This window comes from Podarcis gaigeae (assembly GCF_964106915.1).
Source record: "Podarcis gaigeae genome assembly, chromosome: 3".
Classification (NCBI taxonomy): Eukaryota; Metazoa; Chordata; class Lepidosauria; order Squamata; family Lacertidae; genus Podarcis; species Podarcis gaigeae.
In genome coordinates, this window is record NC_139680.1 from 72,817,387 (window position 1) to 72,830,139 (window position 12,753).

Here is a 12,753-nt window from a genome sequence, read left to right on the forward strand (position 1 = left end):
TTTCGGGTTATGTATTATGCAAGTGTACCAGGGGGTAATTCCATGGCACCTTATTTTTGAAAGTGTGACATTTTGAAATCAGATAGGTCTTTTGGCTAAAAAAACGGTATTCAGTTCTTCAGTTCCCCCCAACCCCTTTTGGGCCGATTCCAACACAATGTTTATGAGATTACTTTCAATTACTCGGACTGGAAGTTCTTTGTATAGAGCCACATCCCTATATACAGCTGTGTGACAGAACAAGGGTTCTTCATCCGATTCTCTCTGCTCACAGATCTTATTAAAAGGAAGGAGGCTTTGGCTTTCAGCCTCTCCACAGTGCTTTCCACTCACAGTGACTTGTGGGCAAGTAAGAGGAGAAAATGACCACACACAGGAAGAAGTTTATTGCCTTAATAGATAAGGCAATGGCTGATGCTGAAACGATGGCACCCGAAGAGCTAGTGTTTTCTTACAAGGGACTTTTGTTTCCAAGTACTGTTTGTAGCCTTGAGACCTTCAAAGCTCTTGAGTCCTTTGAAGCAAGGAGTGATGACGTTTTCCTAGCAGGATACCCCAAGTCTGGTAAATATCATTTGCTTGCTATAAACAGATGTCATGTATGTCATGTTCAGAATAATTCTGAACGGTGGTTTGGTAGGGGTGGGAGGGGGCATAGCTCACACTGTTAAAATGAAATGTCCAAGGACCCGTCCCTGATATGTCAGAGATATCAGGGCCAAAATATGTCACAGCTATCAGGAAAAATGATTTGTCATTAGGAAACAATTAATAGTACCCATGAGGGAGGGGGCAACTAGACTGCAGTGCTGGCAAGGGGTGGTTTAGCTTCATCTTCAACAACAAGAAAACAACAAGAAAAAAAAGATCATAATCATAGGAAATCACAACCACAATATCCACTACTGCATCTGCAGTGCACATCCATCCATGCCACCAGGGGTTTTTGTTTTTAAAGTCCTTGCTTGGTTTCATAAAAAGAAAAAGTACCCTGGTACATTAGCACTGATAACTGTTTAATCATTGTAGCTGTGAGGTAAAAACGTCACATTCCCTCTCTCCACTTTTCAGGTACAAACTGGGTTGGTCAGATCCTAACAGATTTAGTACTAACATCTGCAAATAATGAAGAGACAAGTAACCTGCATAATGAAGAACTGGAAGAATTTCCTTATCTTGAAGTTGGAGATCCAGAGAAGTACCAGGTGGATAAAAATGTGTTTACTAAGACTGTGGAAAGGGACTCTGATTTATTCCAGTGAATTCTCTTTTATTAGTGAGAGCTTGTATGGTATATATAACATGATAAAGACGGCATTGTACCTGGGTATGAACTTTATCTATCAATCTAGAAAGATGTTCTTTCATTCCAGAAAGATGCTGAACCATTTGCAACTCTACTCTGTACCATTTTCAAACCTTTTCTTCACACAGCTGTTGAGAAAAGCTATTCCAAATGCCCTTAAATTATTTTTCTTGATCATCTTCTCTATCAGCACCTTTTAGGTAGCAATCCTGTACACACCTCTGAACTCAATGGGGCTCACTCCTAAGCATATACAGTATATAGGGTTGCACTTCGTTGTTGATTTTCAAAGCTCTGTTTAACTTTCTGTTTGAAATGCTAAACTTTATTTACTGTCTCTCTACCCCATACAATTTACCAAAGAGAATGGCAGATTTACCCTCTCGAAGAGTCATATTTACTCACCTCACTCCTCAAAATCTTCCTGCATCGGTCTTCAAGAAAAAAGCCAAGGTGAGTGAGTCTTCATGGTGTGGAGAACTTGGACTGATTTAGTAAATCAGTTACAGGTAGGTAGCCGTGTTGGTCTGCCATACAGTGGTACCTCAGGTTACATACGCTTCAGGTTACATACGCTTCAGGTTACAGACTCGGCTAACCCAGGAATAGTGCTTCAGGTTAAGAACTCTGCTTCAGGATGAGAACAGAAATCGGGCTCCGGCGGCGCGGCAGAGGCAGGAGGCCCCATTAGCTAAAGTGGTGCTTCAGGTTAAGAACAGTTTCAGCACACGAAAGCTCATACCAATAACAAACTTAGTTGGCCTCTAAGGTGCTACTGGAAGGAATTTTTTATGTAGTAAATCAGGAAATTCACGGACATATCTGGAACACTGCAGCAGCAAGCAGAATCTGCATGGAAATTGGCAAAACGTCTGGGGGGGGGGGAAACATCCAATTTCTTTGTGATTTTGCAAATTTTTCTGTCAGGAGATTCACTTTTTGAAATATGACAACCCTAAATTTACTAAGCTCTCTAGCTGCTCATTGTCCATTTTAGAGTTTCAATGGCATGTCATGAGGTGTTCTTATGACAGCCAGTTTTGGTCTGCTGTTGTTGCTTTGCAAGGAGCCTCACTTGGCACCAACTTCTTGACCTTTCCATTCACCCAGGACTTCATTTAATAACTTAGGTAACCTGGGCCTTTGTTTTTTAAGTGTTTATTTCTAATTTTGAATGAAGTTTGCTTTTGTTGTATACAGTGGTGCCTCGCAAGACGAAAAGAATCCGTTCCGCAATTCTCTTCGTCTAGCGGTTTTTTCATCTTGCGAAGCAAGCCCATTGACAGCTTAGCGGATTAGCGCTATTAGCGGTCTAGCGGCTTTTAGCGATCAGCTGTTAAGCGGCTTTATCAGCGGAACAGCTGATAAGCGGCTTAGCGGCTTAGGAAAGGGGGGAAAAAAGCGGGGGAAAATTCGTTTAGCGAAGCGCCTCCAAAACGGAAAACCCTTTCGTCTAGTGGGTTTTCCGTCTTGCGAGGCGTTTGTCTTGCGGGGCACCACTGTACATGTAGATTTTTATTTATGGCTTTATTTATTTTGTTTTTACATTAGGTCTCCTCCTTCTCCTTCGTATTATGTATTGTAAGCCACAATATGTCTTGTGAGAGTTATGGGGCAGCATGCATATGTGAACAAATAAGCAAGCAAATAATATTTTTATTACAACAGTTTTGTTAAAATCAGCTTTGTAAACATTATGAATATTGTTTTTTATTTATAGATACTGCTGCTCATTAGAAATCCAAAAGATGTGGCCACCTCGTTTTACCATTTTGTCAATCGGTTATCTCCTCTTCCCTCTTACAATACCTGGGATGACTTCTTTACAGCTTTTATGAATGGACAAAGTATGTTCCCTCATTTCCCAACTGAATGCATTGAGATTTATCTGTAGATAACTATGCAAAGAAAAGCACTGTAGGCCCATCAGAATGACTGCATTAATTTGGATCAATATCACAGTTTGATCAATTTAGTCTAGGGGTAAGGGAGCTTTTTGACCTGGTGGGACAACTCTGGTCCACAACCTGGACCACAACCTGGTTGCTACACCTGGCCCACAACACCCTGTGGACCAGGTTGGGCAAGTGAGCGGGACACCTACTCAGCCATCTGATGTAACAATCGGTTGTTGTGGGACTTGGAAATGCGAAGACCCTTTTGGCTAAACCTCACCTTTACCTGTCCTTAAGTCAACAGGGCATGGCTTGACTAAAATAGTCTCAGAGGTGAAAAAGAAAGACTTGGGAGGCCAAATTTGGCCCACAAAATCCAGAACACTTTTGCGTCGTTGGGTTGGGTTTTATTTCTTATGCTTTGAACTTAGATGACCACTATTCACCATCAATGCCCCCTCAGGAAATATGAATATGGATGTCTTGATTCATATTAGTGTGTTACCACTTCTTCCTCTTATTGTCTGTGTACTTGCTTGCTTTGTATATGGTGATTATTATATATGGTGATTATTATTATTATTAAATTTGTATATCACCCAACATCTGTAGATTTCAGGGCAGTTCAAAACATAAAAACACAATATAAAAACACAAGATACATGATAAAAACAAGAACAAATACACAAACCAATAAACATACTAAACCTCCCTCCCCACCACCACTTCCCACAGACACATTTAAAAGGGGTATAAGATGTTAATCAGCCAAAGGCCTGGTTGAAAAGGAACATTTTCTATCAATATCAGACTCTCCAAGTGTCTCTATTTTCCAGGAACATCTCTGATTTAGAGAAGCTGTCCCGGTTTCTGATTTTATCCCGGAATGTCCTATTTTACTTTAAAAAAGGTAAAGGTAAAGGTACCCCTGCCCGTACGGGCCAGTCTTGACAGACTCTGGGGTTGTGCGCCCATCTCACTTAAGAGGCCAGGGGCCAGCGCTGTCCGGAGACACTTCCGGGTCACGTGGCCAGCGTGACATCGCTGCTCTGGCGAGCCAGAGCCGCACACGGAAATGCCGTTTTACCTTCCCGCTGGTAAGCAGTCCCTATTTATCTACTTGCACCCAGAGGTGCTTTCGAACTGCTAGGTTGGCAGGCGCTGGGACCGAGCAGCGGGAGCGCACCCCGCCGCAGGGATTCGAACCGCCGACCTTTCAATCGGCAAGTCCTAGGCGCTGAGGCTTTAACCCACAGCGCCACCTGCGATCTTACTTTAGGACGTCCCTATTTTCATTGGAGAAATGTTGAAGGGTATGGAATTATCTGACCCACGAGCCATCTGAAGGGAATCCTGTATAGGGAAGATTTTTAAAATGTTTAATGTTTTATTATGTTTTTATATATGTTGGAAGCCGCCCAGAGTGGCTGGGGCTACTCAGCTGGGGCTACTCAGTAAGATGTGTGGGGTATAAATAGTAAAATTATCATTATGGAATGGTACATCCCCATTTTCATCGGAGAAATGTTGGAGGGTATGTAATACTTTGCTACTGCACCTTCGGGTTATTAGTCATGCTCATTATGTTACAGTATTTTTTTAAAGGAAAGAAACAGGGATAGGATTCATACTTCGTTTGACCCCATGCCCATTACAGCCACCAGTCGTTGTCTTTAATTCCAGAAGTTCAGAAAGTAGAGGCTGGGAATCTTTTTTATCTCAAGGTCAGCCTTACAGGGGTCACAAGCCAGTGTTTGGAGAGACCAGAGGCCAGAGTGAGAAAGGTAAATTCTACCTTTGTACAGTAAACTGATCGCTATACAAACATACCCCTTTGTTCTCTATCCAGACAAGTATAATGTGTGGGCAGAGCTGGTGTACATATTCCAGTCAGACAATGACATTCAAGGAGGGTGTGAAGCAGGACCAGAGAGGGGTATATAGCTTGAGGAGAAAGGCATGTGGCTGTGGAAAAGTGTGGTGTTTGAAAGGTACTGAGGGCCAGATATACAGGCTGATCTAAATGATGCTCCTTTTTCCATACCAGTGTAAGAGGGCATCTCTCTCTCATGGCCCTTGGCTAGGAAATGCCAGGCCTCCAGATTCTCCACATATATTAAGGAGCATCTAGGGGAAAACCTAGTTTGCCCATGGTTTCAAATTGCATGCTGTCTCTGGGCAGGGGTAAATAGAAGAAAAAAGGTGTATGGACAGGACAGGGCTGACCCCGCCCCACCATGAGACAGGGTGAAACAGGAGCCAAAGAGGTGACAGCCTGCAGGTACCCCACTCACCACGGTGCCTCTGGAGAAGTGAAGCTGATTTCAAGTGAGATTTCATAAGAGCTCACCAGAAACCAGTGTCTCTTCTGCCACTGTTGAGGGCATTGCCTTTTTGGCTTCCCAGGGTGGTGCAGGGGCAGGGTTGCATGGCAACACATTCCCTTTTCACCTCAGATGGCAAAAGGGGTCACTTTCCTCTGTGTATGGAGCTATGAAGAAGGGATTGATTTGCTGTGCCTAATGATAGCAGGTGACGCTGTGTTCTAAACCACAGAGCCTTGGACTTGCTGATCAGAAGGTTGGTTCGAATCTCCATGATGGGGTGAGCTCCCGTTGCTTGGTCCCTGCTCCTGCCCACCTAACAGTTCAAAAGCACGTCAAAGTGCAAGTAGATAAATAGGTGCTCTGGCGGGAAGGTAAATGGCGTTTCCGTGCGCTGCTCTGGTTCACCAGAAGTGGCTTAGTCACGCTGGCCACATGACCTGGAAGCTATCTGCGGACAAACGCCAGCTCCCTCAGCCTATAGGGCGAGATGAGCGCCTCAACGCCAGAGTCATCTGCGACTGGACCTAATGGTCAAGGATACCTTTACTTTGAATGATACAACATCTACACCTGACTAGCAAAGCCTCATTATATTCAGAATTCACAGGAATGTTTTGATCCTCAACTAACCAGCCTTGTATTTCTATCTTTCCTTGCAGTGGTCTGGGGCTCTTATTTTGACTTTGTTTTTGAATGGAATAAGCACACTGACGACGCAAATGTCATGGCAATCACGTATGAGGAGCTGAAGGAGGTAAGTGCTTTGCTGTGTGGAGGATGCCATTCACTTTTGGCAAAGGGCACTGCTGAATCCTGGCCAGCAGAATCCAGTCAAGAAAACGATGCCTAATGGTAGGCTCAACTGGAATACAGTGGGACCTCCGGTTACGAACTTAATCCATTCCGGAGGTCCATTCTTAACCTGAAACCGTTCTTAACATGAGGCACGCTTTCACTAATGGGGCCTCCCACTGCTGCCGTGCCACCACCACGGCACTTCCGCTCGCATCCTGGCGCAAAGTTTGCTACCAAGAGCACCTACTTCCGGGTTAGCGAGGCTCGTTACCCGAAGCGTTCATAAGGAGGATGGTATGTAACCCGAGGTTCCACTGTACATGAACCAGTCAAAACACTTGTATTACATCAAAATGTATGCATCTTTCTTGGGACGCAGGTGGCGCTGTGGGTAAAACCTCAGCGCCTAGGGCTTGCCGATCGAAAGGTCGACGGTTCGAATCCCTGCAGCGGGGTGCGCTCCCGTCGTTCGGTCCCAGCGCCTGCCAACCTAGCAGTTCGAAAGCACCCCTGGGTGCAAGTAGATAAATAGAGACCGCTTACTAGCGGGAAGGTAAACGGCGTTTCCGTGTGCGGCTCTGGCTCTGGCTCTGGCTCTGGCCAGAGCAGCGATGTCACGCTGGCCACGTGACCCGGAAGTGTCTCCGGACAGCGCTGGCCCCCGGCCTCTTGAGTGAGATGGGCGCACCAACCCCAGAGTCTGGCAAGACTGGCCCGTACGGGCAGGGGTACCTTTACCTTACCTTTTATGTAACCCGAGGTTCCACTGTACATGAACCAGTCGAAACACTTGTATTACATCAAAATGTATGCATCTTTCTTTATAGAGAAGTATCTTGCATAAAGTACAGTAATTATAATCTTTGAGTGATATGTGATTGAATGAATAGTATAGGCCTTAGAACCACAGCAAGCTGCCTTATACTGTGTCGGATAATTGTTCAGTGGCAGACTTTGGGCTCTCAAATTCCAGCGGCGCCCTGCGTGATACCAAACTTTGGTGACCCCGCTTCTCACTCTTCATTCTGCAGCACTTTTTTAATCCAATCATTCTACCCCATTGTTGTGGTGCCCCCTGCAGCGTGGCACCCAGTGTGACCACACCAGTCACCCCACCCTAAAAATGCTGACTGACAGTGCCTCTCCAGGGTTTCAGCCAAGGAGCATTTCTCAGCCCTACCTGGTGATTCCCAGGATTGAACTTGGGACAGATTCTCTGCTGTTGAGCTATTGGCCCTTCTTTCCTTCTGTCCCTCCTTCCACAAAGTGCCTTGGTAGTTCTTACATTCTATGGTTCCTGGCAAAGCCTTCCAAGAAACCGCAGAACTGTACCCTCCATGCTTGTACATCCCACAATGATTGCATTTTTGACAATTCCTCCAGAAACAATTAATACTTAACGTTGCATATTTTACTTTCCTTACTTCAGAATAGACCTTTGGGAGTGAAACGGATAAGCGAATTCTTTGACTTGCAACTAACTGATGACAAGATTCAAGGGGTTGTGGACAGAAGCAGTTTCAAAGCTATGAAGGAAAATGCTGGAAAAACCCATGGCGCATTTGGTGATATTCTTTTCCGCAAAGGTAAACTTCAAAGACAATGTTAATGTTCTGCTAGAGTTTAAAAATAGCTGCAACCATATAATTGCATGTCCAGGGGCTCTGGGTGCCTGGATTGTTGATATAGCTGCATTTCAGCCAAAGACAGAGCAGGAGGGAAATAGATTGGTCATGGAGAGGAGGCCTTTCTCCCTGTCAACACTGGAACTGCTGTGGCAGTCTGATAAGAAAGAGGGTGGGAAAGAGGGAGGAGTTCTTCGACTCATCTTAAAATCCAAGCTGGAAAAGAATTTTGAGGACCACAACATTCCCCTTATGTTGAAGGCAAGTTGGTGATGAAAGGTTGGTTGATGAGTTTCATATGTGAAACTAAGGAAGTGTGGCCTCTGGAAGCATCACTAAGAGCACATCTCCTGATCTAAGGAACAGAATGGCTTGGTGGCCTCATTGTGACATTAGAAGTGGTAGTCATTTATTGAGGCTCCATCTGCAACACATATTTAAGCCATTATTTGGCTTCCCCAAAGAATTATGGGAGCTGTGGTTTGTAAAGGGCACTGGAAGTTGTTAGGAGAGCCTGTTCACCTCACAGAGCTATAGGTCTCAGAGTGGTTTAACGTTCAACCCCTCTCTTCAGGAAACTCTGGGATTTGAAGCTCTGTGAGGGGAGTAGGGGTCTCCCAACAACTCTCATAAACTTGAACAAACTACAGTTGCAAGAATTATTTGTTTAATATTGCATTCAATGTATGGTGCAGATGAGGGCTCAGATTAGATAATTAGTCTAGCCCCATCTGGGCTTTCTCAGAAGATATTTTCTCTTTAGTTCAGAGTATTGCCCAGTCTTCTCTTCCCTTTCTTTGAGGAAGAGACACCAGTGAGCAGATTTGGTTTTTGAAAGCAATAACACACCAGTGGATAGGGGGAAAATGCCATTAGAGCACCCTGAATCTGGAATTGCAGGAAAAGTTGTCAATTGATCAAAATGTATTGTTGAGGATATTATTATTAATTATATTCTACTCTGTTCAGGTGGTGTTAGTGACTGGAAGAATCATTTCAGTGAAGAGCACAACCAAAAAATGGATGCAACATTTGAAGAACGCTTGGGTGGAACAGAATTGGGAAGAAAGTTAAAATATGGGGTGTACTGCAAGGCTTGAAGTCTTGACCCAGGACTCCCTCAATCCTAGAGCTAAACTTGTTTAAACTGAGCATAATGAGGGGAGTGCCAAAGCTCAAAATGTTATGTCTGTATCTAGTAGAGATGTGCAACTCCCATCTATTTGTATAGAGGCATTTACAAGTTGCATTCAGCAGTGTCCAGTCTTTGTACCTGTGTACACAATAGTTGGATAGTGTTTTCGAGGTTACCAGCATGAGTTTGACCAAACTGCGGAAGGCAGTGGAGGACAGAGGTGCCTGGCGTTCTCTGGTCCATGGGGTCACGAAGAGTCGGACACGACTAAACGACTAAACAACAACAACAACAACACAATAGTTCAGCTATACAAATCAAGAAGTGTGCACTCTTTCACACAAACATTTGTACATGTGAGGCTGTACCTTTTTCAGTGTAATGTGTGAACTGTCTTTTGTTACTTTGTGAAACATATTGTTATAGATTTAGGGTAAACCCTGGAAGTTAATAAATGATAGGGTTTTGGTTATTTGTGATAATAAAGGGGAATGCAAGCTGCAAAGGAATTCCTGGACTGGCTTACGCAAACAAACCTAGTTGATGGACCATTGAGAAAAAGAATCCTTTAGCCTGGGGAATGAGTTGTTACCATGGTGATGGGGTGTGTTTGAGGGGACAGGAGAGAGAGTTTTTGAGCAAGGGTTGCTGGGAGAAAGAAGGAGGAAGAAAGGGCTGAGATCCGTCTTTGGAGTGTGCTGGCAGCTTATGCTACTGCCTCTTGGAATGACTATGCTGTAAGATCTGGACTCTCTCCATGCAGACTGAAGGTGTAAATAAACCATATTTCTTAAAGCACAACAGTCTCCACCATGTCTTCTATTCTCCAAAGAGCCACAGACCCTATGCATGTGCCTGGGACCCCATGGACTCTTGCCACTGCTTTTGTAACACTGCTATACAAGTCAAGAAGTGTGTACTCTTTCACACAAACACTTGTACATGTGAGGCGTAAGCTTTTAAGTGTAATGTGTGAACTGTCTTTTGTTACTTTGTGAGCATATGTTGTTTCGTTTCATTCCTGCTTTATGAGGTCATTTCATGAATGAATGAAGATTTGCTTGTGTTTTCCAGTGATTTGAATGGCAAAGTCCAGGGCCGTCGCTAGGGGGTGGTGAAGAAGGTCACCACCGGGGGCGCAGGCGAGGCCCCACCTCCAATTGACTTAAAAATATGTGCATAAATATTTATAAATAAATAAATATTGATTATTGCCTCATAAATGGAGAGGGGGTTGGAGGAGAGGCAGAAAGAAGAACTACGGTAATTTGTCTGTGGGACTCAATCTGGATTGTTCTGCTAGGTATACAAGATCACCTAGCTATGGCTCTGGCAAAGTCCCAGGGAGCCTATAGAGTTTACAGTTCTGAACATAACTGTATGAAATCTGCAGGGATTGAGGGCAGGGCATCAAAATTTCAGTCAAATAGGACCAAGGGTTTTGTTTTGTTTTCGTGCCAGGCACTTTACAGTTGAAACATTTTAAAATGTTTCTCCTGCTAGACCTTCTGCTGGTTTGTATGAAACTCACAAGAAATGTTGAGGTGCCCTTGAGGAAAATCTCTCCAGGCATGCATCTGGCATCTTCATTAGACAGCTTTCAGAGAATGCTGCAGATGCAACTCTTTACCCTGGCTTTTGACCCTTGAGGTATATGTTTTTAGGATCCACCTTACTTTCACGGTTTAACCTATAAAAAATTCAGTCTCCCAAAAACATGTAGCCAAAACACAAAGCTGTCTGTTGGGGAAAAGTGTGCATAAACATGAAGAGACTGGTTAAAATATCAAATGGAAATGCATTATATTAGGGGAAATTCCTTGCAAAAATGTGTACAAAGTCAAAAGTGCATACAAAAATGTGTATGTTTGGATAGATGCACACAAAATTGCTGATTAATTTTTAAGAGGAATTTTAAAAAGTAGTAATTATGTACTGAAATGACTTGATTTGAAGATTGGAAAAATGGGAAACTGAAAGAAATGGAAACTGACAGATTCAAGCATTCCTATCTGGGTCTTACTTTTTTCCACACCTCCATGGTATCCCTGTGCTGTATGGCATACTTGGAGACCTGGTCAATTGCAGCAAGTTGGAGACTTGATGGATGACAGAACTGGGGGCAGGAACGGGCAAGAGAAATTATGGTGCCCTTATCTCTTAGAACATAGGGGTATTTAAAGGCCTATGACTGTGCTTTCATTTTGATATATAGAATCCGTTGTCAAGGTTTTATTATAGGCATTGGCCCATAATGTGTACTTTCCTCTTCTGAAGAGCTATTTAATCATTTATTACATGCTCACAGATCCATTAATCTTCCAAACCATTTAACAGTGATGCAACAGGTGCAAAGATCAAACATGTTTGATTTGGTCATTCTAGGACTGGCAAACAAATTAAATGACCCAGTATCTCAAGTAAAAGCTCACTGAGAGGTGAACTAGATGTCAATACTGTGCAGTAAGTACAGATTTGTTTGATGCTTTTTTTTTAATTACAAAAATTGTCACTGCAAGTACCTATTTATCTACTTGCACTTTGACGTGCTTTCGAACTGCTAGGTTGGCAGGAGCTGGGACCGAGCAACGGGAGCTCACTCCGTCGTGGGGATTCGAACCGCCTACCTTCTGATCGGCAAATCCTAGGCTGTGTGGTTTAACCCACAGCGCCACCCGCATCCCTTCCTTTCACTGTACACTGACCCAAATTGGGAGAGCCACACCCGCAATTTGCAAAGGAAACAAAATCCCATTAAAATGGATCAAAGTTGTTTTAACAAATGCAAGTTGCCACATATGAGGGCGGGAGTGCAGGGAGAGGGTTTAATGCAGCTCAGACCCACAACATAGTGTATGTCAGGCTTCCTCGGCCCTCCAGATGTTTTTGGCCTACAACTCCCATGATCCCTAGCTAGCAGGACCAGTGGTCAGGGATGCTGGGAATTGTAGTCTCAAAACATCTGGAGGGCCGAGGTTGAGGAAGCCTGGTATATGTGTAATGAATTCAAGCAGTCCACACTTGGCTTCTGAATGGCTCTCCTCTCCAGTGCTGGCAATTTGTGTAAAAACCTCCAAAGCAAACTGAATTTACAGGCACAACTATATACCCATGAAGGTGTACAATGCAGCGGAATTACAATAGAACTTTTGCTGATTTTGGATATTAGATTGTAACTCGACCCATGATTAAGCATGCCTACTGAAAACATATTTGCTGTCAAGGAGCTGTCAAGCAAGCCAGGTCAACCACAGGGCAGGCACATACATGGGAGACGGGGAATGCAATTAACTTTTTATAGAACTTTTTATAGAAAATAACAACACAGTAGAGTCCTCTGGTTCGTCTTAATCCAGCTGAGACGTTGCTGAAAATGACCACTAGCTCCGCCATTCCCCCTCTAGCCTTTCATTCTGGATCCCTCACAAGCAGACGAAGGCTGCGTCAAGGGGGTGAGTGAGGAGTCTGCCTGGTCTGTTGCTCAGCAACTTGCACTATTCTCCTCAAGTGGGGTGTCAGAGGGGGAGGAGAACTAGCGGATTGGGACTGTCTTGATGTTGTTTAGCCTCTGATTCTTCTCTGTCTGAGTCTGCACTCACACTGTGACTCTCAGCCTCTAAGCCTGTACTGGAAGGCCCTCCTTCTGACCCCCCCTTGATCGCTCAAACTC

General features: G+C 44.0%; 1 protein-coding gene across 1 annotated transcript; it reads left to right on the plus strand.

The window, feature by feature from the left end:
- Positions 1-270: 270 nt before the first annotated feature.
- On the plus strand, positions 271-9,232 carry LOC310841514 (sulfotransferase 6B1-like). The gene is made up of 7 exons (XM_083732753.1): positions 271-564; positions 1,072-1,205; positions 1,670-1,759; positions 3,027-3,153; positions 6,188-6,282; positions 7,753-7,909; positions 8,918-9,232. The coding sequence occupies exons 1-7, from the start codon at positions 363-365 to the stop codon at positions 9,046-9,048; spliced, it is 936 nt and encodes a 311-aa protein (XP_083588879.1). The 5' UTR covers positions 271-362; the 3' UTR covers positions 9,049-9,232.
- Positions 9,233-12,753: the final 3,521 nt, after the last annotated feature.

Coding starts and splice junctions, on each gene's coding strand:
- LOC310841514 (XM_083732753.1), top strand. CDS start 363: ATGACCACACACAGGAAGAAGTTTATTGCCTTAATAGATAAGGCAATG. Junction 1,206..1,669: donor GAGATCCAGAGAAGTACCAG/GTGGATAAAAAT, acceptor AATTTACCAAAG/AGAATGGCAGATTTACCCTC. Junction 1,760..3,026: donor TCTTCAAGAAAAAAGCCAAG/GTGAGTGAGTCT, acceptor TTTTATTTATAG/ATACTGCTGCTCATTAGAAA.